Raw genomic sequence first — 13697 nt, forward strand, 5'->3', positions numbered from 1 at the left:
TTGCGTTTATGGAAAGAAATCGCTCGAACAGAAACTGTTGAAAATCGGTTTTACACGGATAATCGATTTTTTTTCCCTCACATTTTGTGTGCGCGGAAAAGTCGAAAATCAAGGCGTTTAACACAATTGCATAATCGATCTTATCGCGGTAAAGGCAAAAATAAATTACCTAACGCACGGTTTCAGTTTTTAAGCACACGAGTGTGTAATCCTTGCGTTAAAGAGCAGAGATTTCGTATTTGTACTCATCGGCAGGGACTCCTAAAAAGGTAACAGCGACAGCAGCAACAGCAACACATCGCTTTGGTTCTGTATCTTTGTTCGACGAAATCCAATGTCTCGTCGTAGCGGTTATTAACAGGCCTCAGTCTCGACAAGGTTCGCAATTATGTAAGCCAAATAAATGTCTGTATCTCTGGAAGAAAACGGTCGAGAGGTAAAGGAGTCAGGTCCGAAATCCGTGAAGTATCTCCATAATAACAAAGTCTAACGGACAAAGGGAACGATGGGAATTCCTTGACTCTTCCCGACGACTTTTTCGAAAGGTTAATAATTTCAGCAGCGGCTGCTTAAAACAGCCTAGTTACATCCTGAAGATCGTATTCAACTAATCCGAGAGGAAGAGAACGATGAAAGAGGGAATTAGAGAGAGTGAGAAATCCTCGTGAAACTTCACCAGGCGATATCTGCGGGTTGCAGCTCCTGCAGGGAGTTCGCGATGATGAGATCGCGTAGGTTAACCGGTATTCTCGAATCGTAGGTCGGTCATCCTGCTGCTGCAGTCCTGCCGCAGGTATTGTCCGTTCGTTTGTACATCGTTGAACACACTGCGCTCTGCCCCCGTGGTGCAGTAGTCAGTTTCTCCTCCAGTCTGTTGCTATGCGGGACTGCACGAGAGGGAAAAAGAGCGAGATAGTGGGGAGAGCGAGTGCGAGAGAGAGAGAGAGAGAGAGAGACTGGTTCAGTACGGTCCGTACGGCACAAGACTCACAAAAATGTTCTTTAACGAGAACGTTCTTCAACCTCTCACCGTTAATCATATGTATATTATGCTTCTTATATACATACACATGCCTCTCGTGTCCAGCAGCATTCGCGTATCATTGAACATGTTTGTCATTGTTGTTATCATTATTATAATTACAACACGTTCTTGCAATTGATCGCAACACGCTTTACTCCGTACACTGCAGACGCGGGAAACTTTGCCCGGTGCCGGAATATTTATTTATTTTTTTTCTTTTCTTTATTTCTTTCTTTTTACGTATGCACGGTAGACCGACCGACAGTGATGCGCCGATGATCCACTGGCAAGGAATTTCTGCGAACATTTCAAGTTATAATCGTGTAAGCCGAGTCGAGAGACGGTGGTGGTTAAGAGATCTCTAGATGTCTGACGGTGATGCCCATGGCATTGGGTCGGGGGGGGAAGGGTGGTTGTTAAGGCGAAGTAATCAGTTATTTCGAGGTATGTACGTTGGGGGAAAGCTTGGCCTCTTTACCGCGAAAGGTTTCAATGAAAATCAGCTGATCGGTGACCGACAGCGAGACATACTGTATCTATTCGCACTTTGCGTTATCAAATTATTCTCCAACAGTATACTATATTAATATCATATTGAAAAGTCGAGCAGGTAAAACTGCAGTAGCTCAGCGCAAAAATCGCAGCTACCGCTCATCTCTCTCTTGTCAGATCCATAAACTATGGTCACCAGCGCACGCATTCTTGCCAAACGATCATTGTCGAGTCATCGGCGAGGTCGCGGATGTCGGGATGGAATTGATGTGATCGGATCCCTCGAGACCGAGCAAAGAGCGCGCCGCGGTTTCTTCGCGTATCCTTTCGCGATCCCTAAAGCATCTCCGAGACGGGACCATAGGTATAATAGGTCGATGGAACAGACGACAATTACCTTTGCAGGCTACGCGTCGTCCTACAGGTAATACAGTATATTCTCTCCTCGAAAGGGCGACGCGCGTCCGCGATTCGCGCATCTCGACACGCACGAATTGCCGCCACCGTCACCCGCCAACCAGGCCAGCGCCACGCACAAGAAATCATCGCGTGGGCGTGTGAGTCGTAGGAACGCCGTTGCGCCGGCTCGGAGAGCTCGCGGACGGACGCATTGGCTATTTTCGCCAAGAGTGAGAGAGAGCGAGAGAGAGAGAAAGAGACTGTCTCGCTCACTCCGTCAGCCAGACGTCGGGAAGATGACGGAGGAGATGTCGGTACGTCATCGGCGGACGAGGCCGTTATGAATTTCTTTCTCTTTATTCTCCGACTCTCCCGTGTCGCCGAGCCAGTGGTGCGCGAGAACGAGGCGGGAGGGAGGGAGGGAGGGAGGAAGAGAGGGAGAGAGAGAGAGGACAAAGATCGAGCAGCTCCGAGAGGAGGACTGGAGAATGGAGAGTGAGGTCGTTGCGGACTGGTGGGGCACGAAGAGGTCGAAAGAGGAAACAAGAGCGGGAGGGGGGAGGAAAGAGCGAGAGCGAGAGCGAGAGCGAGAGCGAGAGAGAGAAGTAGGCGAGCGAGATCGCGGACGATGACGACCGACGGCACCGCACCTTGGCGTGGCCGCGTTGCGAGTCATGAATGAAACGGCTGCAGCGGCAACAGCAGCGATCCAGACGAAACGCAAGCCATTCTGCACGACCTTCTCGACTGGCCGTGTGTTCCGTTGCTTCGATGAAGATTCGAACGATGGACGCCTTTCCAACGGTCTGGTCCGGTTCGATCGAATCCTACCATAACGAGGACGAGGCGCGTTGCGAAGTTTTTCATTCCGCGCTGCACTCGCAAGTTATAACACGCCGCGGAAACGTGTGTCGTATAAAGAGGAAGCGGCATCGCGCGAGCGGCCGTATTTGTTCTTGGGGACGTTTCATCCGGTCGAGAAGACGAAGGAAGAATCGGCTGCAAGTTATGCTCCGTTGTTCGCATAACGTCGAGAATAAAGACTCGGAAGGGAAAGCACGAATGTCCGTGGTTATCGTCTCAGGAGCGATACTGTATTGACGATGAAATCAAGCCGACCGACAATGAGCCTTGTATACGATGGAAAATAGACAAAGTAGTATGCGGAAATCACGGCCTGGGAAGTGGCTATATAATGACGTGATGTAAAAAAGGTTCGAGCGGAGTTTGAATACGATGGAATATAACGATGAATCGATCGTCGATGATATGCTGATTTATGCTGCGGTGATTGCATAAGAGAAACGGAAAAAAGGAAAATGTGAATCGGAAGGTTTTCAACGCCGCTTGATATCGCCTCGATGGTTTCTTATACCGCTAAGGAAATATTCATTTTATTATCAAACTTTTTCTCCAATGCAAAAGCACGCCGCTCATCCGCGAACAGATTGAAAGAGCGCGATAGGAGTAAGTTGGTTCTTTCTTTTCCCCGCTTCTTTGAACCCTGGAAACGCAACGCGCCGCGTCGCTTGGTGCGCGCGATTTGAAAAGGAATTCGCACGGTAGAGCGGTCACCGTGGGGTCTGCCATAGCAGTTCCCCCTGCTTCTTATCGAGACCTGATGTTGTCGCAAACTGTGCGACAACCAACGTTCGCCTGCATCAGGGTGCGAGCGCCGAGCATCCTCGATCGGATGACGAGCGATCGCAAGAATCTTGAACCGGATAGCCGATCAGTGGAGATGGTGGTACGCCTTCGCTCTTCTCTTCCTTCTTTTACTCCTTCGTCTTCGTCTTCTAGATGGTGGGCGTGACTCACTCGCGCAGGCAGCAACGGTCAATGGAAAGTTTCGGTGGTACCACCAGACAGCCGCTCGACTCGCGGCTGAACGGCTTAAATTCCATTCGTGGATGAGAAGGACACTCTTTGTGTTCGCTGTGAGTCGGAAACTCGGGCCAGCCGCGATGACGACGAGGTGGCGGTACCGGCGTCGGTGCCTCTCGCTCGCGCTGTTTCACCGTTCGGCCTGAGCCAATCGAACCAAGAAAAGATAAACGACCTTCGTGGGTTTCGGGTGGGCAAAAAGCACGATTGAACGACGGTCGAAGCGCCACCTCGAAAATAATTCAGTCAACTCGAACAACCGTGCGACACGGTATAATAACGCGATGCTGACGAATTCGCTAACATTGTTAACTGGTCTTCCTAATAACCCGTACAGTGCGCGTGCATCTTGACGTCATCAAGTCTGCACTGTGTCATGTTGTTACGTGTGTAGGTAAGTCCAATGCACACATGCGTCGAGATGAAGATAAGGTATACCCAGTGTGCCCAGGGTAACCGGACGTTACTATACTGGGATATTGGTTATCGGTGCAGTTGATGATATTGCTGCGAAGGAGCGATTAATTTATAAAACTGTATAATCTTGGTAGGACGGCGACAACGATGACGTGAACGTCTGTCTGCCGATAAGGTTGCCCAGGGCGCGTCAAATATGCCGTTCATATGTTGCATACACGGAAGATCCACTGGGGAAATTTTACTTGTTGAAAACGGATCGACGATACCAGTTTGCTCTTGATTCGCCACTAGTTGCAGCCAGATTACGAAGTTCTTTTTTATCGTGAGCCGTTCATAGGCGTAGATAGATATTCTCCAGTCCGCCATATTCAACGGCATAAAGACACAACAAAGTTGTAGATATTTTAATGGGCATTGTCTTTTTTCTCTGCCTTCGCAACTGCAGCAACAAGTGACACGGAGAGAGAATGAAAGAAACAGCTGGAATCGAAAGACTGTTTGCACTGTATATTTGTCATTGAAATTGATAAAGGCACACTGTACATCGTGTTTGCTGAACGCTTGGTGGTATAAAAGTTATCATGGCACGTACGTCGGTGATGTTTTTTTGGTCGAGACGTTGTATTAAAATAGCTTTATGATGGTTCGATTATGCATAAGGTATAATCGCGAAGTCCAGCATCGTAAAACGAATTTCATCGTGTTCAAAATCCCCCTAGGGAGTATTTATTTTCGGTGTATACCCTCTACTCGACCAGCAGCAGTGTCATGGTCGATTTATAAATTTCTATTTTTCGTACAAACGAAAGCTGACGCCGTCGATTTATTAATAGTCATTTATACATTATAGTTTATTTTCGTATCTTGCCAAACTGTGTCTCTCTTTCTTTTTCACACTCGTCCGTTCAACGACGACCACTTTTCAGATGTCGAATCACGGTAGCATCTTTCCTTCGACCATTGTTCCGGTGAAAATTATCCGAGATAATTACAATGAGCAATCGTTGAACGTTGAAAAAAAAGTAATAAAAAATCAAATCTGCAACTACAAGACTTTTGTTGCACTACTGTTTGCTACACCCCATAACGTTGGATATAGATGGTGTAAAATGAGCGAGTATTCGCTGTTATACGAAGTGATTCTCGCCACAACAGATGTCGTGCGAAAACTCGTATAATAATCAGGATTCCGGCGTGAAGAGAATCCCCGCTTCGTCGTCGAGGCGTTGGTCTGCGAGGCGAAGCGAAGGGTGCAGTAGTAGGTGGTAGGTACGCCCAACTTTGAACAACTCGCAGCTGAGGGCCATCACCATCTCAGTTGAATGGCATCTGGGTCGTCTTTCATAATTATACGCGAAGCTATTCTGGCTTCTGGGTTCTCCTCCTAACTTCTCCTGACTTCGCCGACGACCTCTCCTCCCTTCACCACCTCCTCTACTCCTTCTCGAAGTACCGAGACTCTAGGAACGCCCGCAAACCCAGGAGCAACGCTGATGGGGTTCGATTCCTCATTTGCCTCCTCACTCTCCGATGCCCCAGCCTCTCTCAGTCTGCTGCCACTGCCCTTTTATCCTCACCTTTCCCCAGCGGTATTAGCCACCTCTTGCAGCAGACGCGCACCGGGTGTTCAGTAAAATTCGTTGTGTTATTTTCCCGTACACGTCGTTGTGGTAAACCCGAATTAATCACCGGTTTTTACCAAATACGTCAAATGCGTGGAATCATGTCCGAGAAGATAATGAACGCGATAAATGCAGCACATTGACTTTTTTCTTCACCTTCTTCGTCCGTGTACTACTCGTTTGGGGTTTAATGTTCGTCGGAAGTAAGATTGAAACTAACGTGAAATTGCGTTGATATTCAATAGCCGTCGTTGAGCACGGTTCAAACAACATCTCTCGTATCTAAATCTCAACGTGCGGCTTTCCGCCGCCACTTTTCTGCCGCAAAACACAACTTCTGGCGCGAATCATCGTGCAGACGTGCAGATGTTAGGTGACGCATACAGGTATACTCCTCGAGGTATGGAAACAGGCACTCCGATGCAAGCCGCGTCTGGGTTTATAAGGAAGTGCGGGGACAGAAAGGGAAGACTGAAGTGAAGGGAAAAGAAGGGAAGGAGAAAGACAGAGAGAGAACGTGAGCGAACCTTCCTTGACAGCTGGTAAAAAGCTCTGGGTTTCCCAATTTACCTTCCCTACGATTACTTCCACTCCTTGATCCCACGAGCAGTTATATTCTTCTCAAAACGGCTATTTCGTCTCCAGATGTCTGGTTGTTATTGTGGTTTCTCAACCCAAGTCACTCGTTCGGTAACAATAATTTGCCCGTAAACAATTAGTCGGAATTTTCTCGAATATTCTTGTTTTGACGGGTGTTTTCGTAATCATGTCACGTAAAGGTATGTAACAGCACTCTATGTACATTGTACACTGTCAAAAACGGTGGTATTAATATTAACAGAAATTGGCAGATGTGGATTGTCATATAACAATTTTTGTAATCAATTCGAAAATTCTACATCAGATAGTGCGCGATTGACACCAAATTATAGTCTATACAAGTCTATACGGAATTGTTTCGCGAGGATGAAGTTAGTAACGTTACTCCAATGATGCATGCTCATGAAAAATCGCCACTTCGCACTTGTAGAAACGTCGGAAATTTAGTAAATCATTATAAACAGAATAAACCTCAATTTCGAAAGGCGAACTCCTCGAAGATCGTTTTAAAATGCCCATTAATAATGATTCTTTAGCCTCAAGTGTTGTTACGTTATCGTTACTAACTTTAGCCTGATATTGTTTCTTACAGTGCATCATCGCAGAAAAATGCTTCCCGTGAATTCGGAGATTGTAAGTAGGCGCGACGAGACTGGTTATTAATTTGCGGAGGTGATCAAATTCCGGAAGTACTATATCGTAAAGATTTGCCGTTAAATACCTGTCTTCGCGGCACGTTGGTATTCTTAAAGCTTGCCGAACTCAAAGAATCGCTTGGAAACTTTACCCTCCTTCCTTCTCCCTTCCTTGTTGGCAAATGGAATTTCAAGTCTTATTCGCCGTCAACGACCGACGGTCTTCTTATTATATATGACGCTTCTCGGAAGAAAGTTGAATACGTTCCCGGTTGTAACTTTTAATAAGGTTGGATTCAGTTCGTTGATTGGCAGCCTGTCCCTCTCCTATACAGCTCGCACATTGAGCTTTCCTCTGTATCTTACCTTCCTTCTCTATTTTTTATTTTTTTTTTTTTTGTTTCTCTCTCGAACTCGAAGGTCCGTCACTGGAAGTCTCGCCGGCATTTTGCAAGCCTACTAGAATCGCACCTGGCAAAGTCCTGCAGAGCTGGTTAGAGAGGGCAGTAACTTTGCACCACACCTCGTATATATGCTAAACTTTGCGGTGTCCTGCACAGCTTTCACAGAATGGAACGCGAAAACTATTTTGCGAATTGATTTTATTGGTTCCCAACCCCAGTAGCGGGGAAAGGCTGTTTGAATTTCCATCTTATCACGGGTGAAATTCCTGGAATTTTATTGGTTAGTATAACAACAGCAGCTGCATCGACTAGGGATTCCTCTTCCTCATTCACATCGGTTTAGAGTTTACAGTTTACAGTTTACAGTTTACAGTTTACAGTCTGCCTCGGAAATACGTTACGTACAATACTGCGCGTACCTTCAACAACGTCGCGGGTCATCACCTGCCACATTCACATCGTGGTATAAAACCGTACGGTATATACCTAACAGAGTGCCGCGTTGTGCAGTGCAGTCGATCTGCGGCCGCACTGTCAACGTTCAGAAATGCGCCCATCGGCATCGAAGTATGCGAATCCACCGTTGCCACGAGTTTACGGAAGCTCCATGGTTCGGGGGCACCTCAACACGCGTACAAGCCCTTCAACGTAAGCCCGATTTCTGATTCCGAAATTCCGCTGTCCGGTCGATCTTCGCCGTTTCCTCCGTCGCGGGATACCGCCGCGAAACGACGACGAACTGGGTCCGGAGATGGCCGAGTATAAGGGATTCAACCTCGCCGCGTTAGCAGGAGCAGCGAAATTTGCTAAGGAGCAGCAGTCTCGCCCGGTAAACGAAGTAATCCAACGTTAATTTGAGTCTCACCGTAAGCTAGTTTACGAGCGACGTAATTAATTGCAAATAATTAACCAAAGTTGCAATCCCCCGGCAACCTGCGTTATCCACACTTCGAGTTGTTTAAATATAATAATCTTCTTACCTTCGCCAACCACGTTATACACTTGTGCTTTTCAATCCAAAGAGTACATTCGTTGTATACCCACGAGTTCAGCGTTCTTCTCCTTCTCTTTTTTTTCACATCAAGATCGGATGCTGTACGTGGGAGGATGCTGCGGGGAATTGGGCACATCAAGCGACCTTTGACCGTCGGAGTGACGTCGAATAATTTGCGCACGTGTTGGCCACGTGGGCGGTTGGGGAAAAGTTTGACGTTCTATCAGTCCGCGGAGAGTGTGTACAGGCATAACCGGTACAGCTCTTTTCTCGCAATATTCTACGTCACGGGTTTACGTAGGAAAGCAAGGCGCAATGTCTCAAACGCAAACGACGCAGTGGTTAAAGTTGACGGAGACGACCGCGAGCAAACGCCCACGCTCGAGAATAGGGCATTGAATTTCAGGCGTAGGCGACTACTGCGACACTTATAGAACGGTGATCCTATTGTCACGCGCGCTACACGTTTCGCTCAGAATTCACCCACCACGACAGCTGGCAGACTGCCGATAACAACTGCATACTCCATTTCAGTTTATACCATGGGGTATATGTATAATGTTCATCTGTTCGGCGATCGAGATGACGATATTAATTTTTCGCCAACCCGTTAGCCATGTATTGCACAGGGTTGTTCACCAGGACTGCATGATATGTCTAACTCACAAACATCTAATCTGCGATGGATCGGAGCGCGAAAAACTCGACAGACTTATTCTCTTCCGATCCCCCCGAGAAAATTTTCAACGTGAGTGCAACGATACTTTATACGTTTTAATCGTTTGAAATCCGTTGAAACCAATTTATCATCAGTTCCGCAGAATTGTAATCAAATTTAACATCAGAGTGAAGTTTCACACTTGTTTATACTTGAGGATTTTGACGACGCGAAAAAAAAAAAAAACAACGGAAGATGACCAGATTTTATCAAAGACAGTAATAAGTATCATAAGGATATTTTGCAAGAATGTCGGAGGCTGCAAAATGCTTGCCGAAAAGAAATGACTGCACCTGTACCCAGACCATCGATTAGAAGATAACGTTGATCAGGACTATCATTAGGGGTCCGGATGTGTACCGAGGGTTATACAGATATAAGCCGCACGTTCAGAAACTGCACTGGCACTTGGCAGCCGACAGACTCGAAGCAACAAATTAATAGCAGACTACCTAGTTGCAAAGGCGTAAATGATGTTTAGAGAAACCAAGTTCAGCAGTCTTTTACTTATCTTACGGTACCTTCAATACGTGGAAACCAAGGAAGAGACGAAGAAGGAGAGAAGAGCAATACTTTGAAACGTACGCGTATGCGCATACGTACAATAACGAAAAATCTGGATTAACGATTTTCTATTTTTAGAATCATCTAATTTGAACGGTAAACAATTTTATATTTAACGCACTTCACACGCCTCCCCGAGTGACCTCAAGTAACCTACTCCTTCTCCTCATCCTCATCTTTATCCGGCTTGTTTCCTTCTTTCTCAGACTTTGCAATGGCGGAGAGAATAGCACCTCGTTTCGTACCTCACCAGACTTGCTTTACCCCGGTCTGTTCGTCACCCCAAGGAGGTGTGATAAAGCTCGAGGCTCATACGTGCGTAACTTGTCAGTGAAAACGATGCGTGCAGTTTAACAATGCGGGGAAACAAGGAAGTAACCATATCGCGAGGTGGGCAGTTTCGCGCAGCGAGTCCTCTCCATTTTGCACCACTTACGAAAATTAGATGGGTACTTCACAGTGCCTCAAGAATCGTCTTGCAAGGCGAGAAGACCTTGGCAAAAATCACGACGAGTAAACGAAAGAACGGTAGTTTTAATAAATCTTAAATAATCCAGCCAGAGGGAGACTTGTTTGTCGATTATCGTCCGCAGGTGATATATAACAGAATAAAAACTGTTTGGAATTCAGGGGTTGGATTTCCTTGGTATTCCGCTTACCTCGTTGATGTGTTTGTACGTTTTGATGAGGTCGACGCTAAGCTTGCGAAGGGGTGCCATTGCGGGGTCTCGAAACCGGTGAGGTATTCGCGCCTGCATCGCGTGGATATCGGCGGGCGTTTCCCCCGACGCCGTCCCAGTGCTGCACCCTGGTCCCATGCAGACGGTGGGCAGGGGTTCCTCGGCGACGAGACGACCATAGAGTGGCGCTCCACCCACCGCTTGTCTTCCGCTCACTGAAAAGTAGCCAAACAGATAAGAACGATTAGTTGTGTACGAATTGACCGGCAATCCAAATAGCCCAAAGTAAACAACGGACGCTTGATTGTGCACTGGGGGGGAATTGGAAGAAACGATAAGGTCCAGTATTACCATAAGTAAAGTTCACGAATCACGCATCCAACGATGCGATGATTCCGCATTTAAATGACGGCAACGAAACCTGTCGATACATGGTGATGGTAGCTAGGATCGTAATCATTAATTCTATTTTCGCGGAATGCGATGGATAATATCCGACGATGGACATTGATCGGACCATTTGAGAGGATCGAACGAGACCTCTGCAAGGGATGCTGAGATTTAGCAGTGGTTGCGGGAAAATCAGGTGGAAGAAGCAACACCGTTGCCAACGTGTAACATAGAAACGTGGGCGTGCCGCCTTTAGCGCGACTTGTACCGGCACAGCTCAAGTATAACTTTGGAGCCAATAATTGTATTATGCCACTGCTGTACGTCGGGAGAGCTGCAACTGCATCCTAGATTCTCGAATACCTATAGGACACACTTTAGTTGAACGAACGAACGAACGAACGAACGAACGAACCAACCTACTCTCCGGCTACAGGATATGCGATGGTGATGGTTGGCACGAAGCAACCGGCGCCTCATTCTGTACATGTAGGTGTATAATATATGTATGCGTGAAAAGCAAGGCAAGAGTAAACTTCGTCCCACTCTGTGCTATGCCTTAAGCAAGGTATCAGTGAATCATGAACGGTAATTTTTACAAACTCCGAATAGCACATTCTGATTCATCAGGTTTTACCAGGTATTCTTTAAACTCGAATGAATGCTTCAGTTGTTTTTCACACTTTACCTGTATCTATGCGTACAGCAGTAAATGGTAATTTGTTTCCTTTGATATCCAACAGTTGCAGTTAGAGAAAAATAAGTTGAGCACCGAAGTGGGGCGAAGGAAGCAGAAGGGTACGTAAGAGAAAAACATGATCAAATAGAAGACTCGGTTTAATTCGTGATTGAGAAGAGGGGATATTTTGCTATTCCCCTTTTTCTTCTTCGGTACCACTCGAATTGGTATCGAATGCGTTGGGTTTCTGGTCGTTAGTTTGCCGGATGGTTTGTCGCCGACGCAGCTTGGCACGAGGAAAACTATTATCGTTATTTTAACGACCATGTTGGGTACATATTCTAGGACTTATATGTACCGTCGGCCTCTCCTCGTCTACAGTACTCGAACTGCATGGCGACACAATAAGGTGTAAAGATGCGCTCAGTCAGCCAGGACGACGACGACTGCTGCAGGTTGTCCGAAAAACGTGCATAACCCATAATATACCTATACCGAACCCGATCCGCTTTATCCATGCATACCGCCATTTCTCGACTCTGAACGAGCGGTCTCCCTCATTCATCGTTCGACTTTCGTGTCCCGTTCGGATGCCGCCGTATTTCTACGTGCGCACCCACGCACACACATTTATTGTACTCATATGCATATGTATAAACACACCTCAGAGGTAGTTGCTGCTGTACACGCATTGAGAGACTCGACAACGCTCGATGACACATCTCTATTCTGAATCGGAAAGACAAAAGTTACGAGAAACGTATGCCTTCCGCTTACAACGACAAACTTCGAGATTATACATATCGTGTATACAATACGGATACATATATTATACATAGGCATGTGCGTACACATACCCGATATTGTACACCGTCACACTTTGCAAAGAGATTACGTAAATTGCACTTCAGGGCTGAACAATAAGAACCAAATTATCCCTCGTCGGTATTACCTAACCGGACAAAGAGAAGAGAAATTTTTTTCCTCTTCTGTTTCTTTTTTTTTTCCTTTCTTTCTTTCTTTTTCAATTTATATGCGAAATCGTGCCGTGCGTCGTAGCGTTGACATGCGGACGTATTTATTACGTAGGTCGGCGTAACCCCTTTTCTCTCGTTATACGCCGATGCTGTAGCAAAAGCTGAAATTATACTTTCGTTTGTACAATTTTTTTTGTCATTTTATTCAATATTAATATACACATTGCACAGACCAAATTTTCCAGCCAATGTCATCGTGCACGAATTTAAAGACCGCAATCGATTTTCTCCGTACAAGCAACGCTTCGCTATAACTTAATTACCGCGTATATATGTGATTAGAAACCTTATTGTATCGTTTTTTAAGTACTTAGAACCTTTAAAATAAGTGAAAAATAAAATCTTGTGTAATAAATTCCAATGTCCAAAGTAAACGACGTTACACAACGTAACGAGAAGGTTTCAGCAGTTGAGGCGGGTCACGATCTCCGTTTGTCCCCGACAAACTCTTTCGTTACATTTCCGCATGTATAATATAACGTATACATAACCTACGCGCCTCTCAGTTAAAAATATAATGAACCCACGGAGAATATAAAGAAACAAAGGATGAAAAGGACCTCGAGGAGAATAATGGAGATAGAAAACTACTTGAGCGAATGAGCGAAGCGTCATTTCGACCGCAACGATGTCGACGAAGAGTTGAAAGGATATTTTACGCGAATTCCAAACGCAGCTAATTATTGGTGAAAAAAGCTCCAAGCAGAACGCTGTGAGCGAGAAGAGCCGCGTAGAGGCGAACGAAACGCACGTCGAAGCGAGCGTTCGGGCCGATGTCAATAAAATAACGTAGGCGGGCTTCAATTTAGCCAAAATGAGTCACGACACACGATGCAGAGATGACAGCTGCGCGAACAATAAAATGACGTCAGTTTGTCACACGGATATTCGTGTATACCCATCCACCTAGCTATGTACTTAGCCAGTGATTCGGTCGGACCAAGGTCCTCGTCGGACGATTTGGAAAGTAACAAGTCCAAGCCCGACGATTTTTATGCAACATACGCGTTATTCGCAGACAAAACAGCGAACCGAAATAAACTGTGAATAATAACTCTTTTTATTTTACTCCGTGATCGTGGAAACTTTTCAGACGGCACTTGTAGCATCATCATCGCGTGTGGATTGAGTGTATACATAGCTTATTAGTGTAAT

At 46.1% G+C, this 13697-nt stretch overlaps 1 protein-coding gene across 3 annotated transcripts in view; it reads right to left on the reverse strand.

The window, feature by feature from the left end:
* mnb (minibrain) overlaps positions 1-13697 on the reverse strand; it is a 57476-nt gene that overhangs the window by 13647 nt on the left and 30132 nt on the right. For all 3 annotated transcript variants that reach the window (XR_006883752.2, XM_046630890.2, XM_046630891.2), the window contains exon 3: positions 10416-10651. Coding sequence is in view for 2 of the 3 variants with exons in the window: in XM_046630890.2 (XP_046486846.1) it covers positions 10416-10651 (236 nt within the window). In the remaining variant the exon portion in view is untranslated. The remainder of the gene's footprint in view (positions 1-10415; positions 10652-13697) is intronic.

Source organism: Neodiprion pinetum, chromosome 6, assembly GCF_021155775.2.
Source record: "Neodiprion pinetum isolate iyNeoPine1 chromosome 6, iyNeoPine1.2, whole genome shotgun sequence".
Classification (NCBI taxonomy): domain Eukaryota; kingdom Metazoa; phylum Arthropoda; class Insecta; order Hymenoptera; family Diprionidae; genus Neodiprion; species Neodiprion pinetum.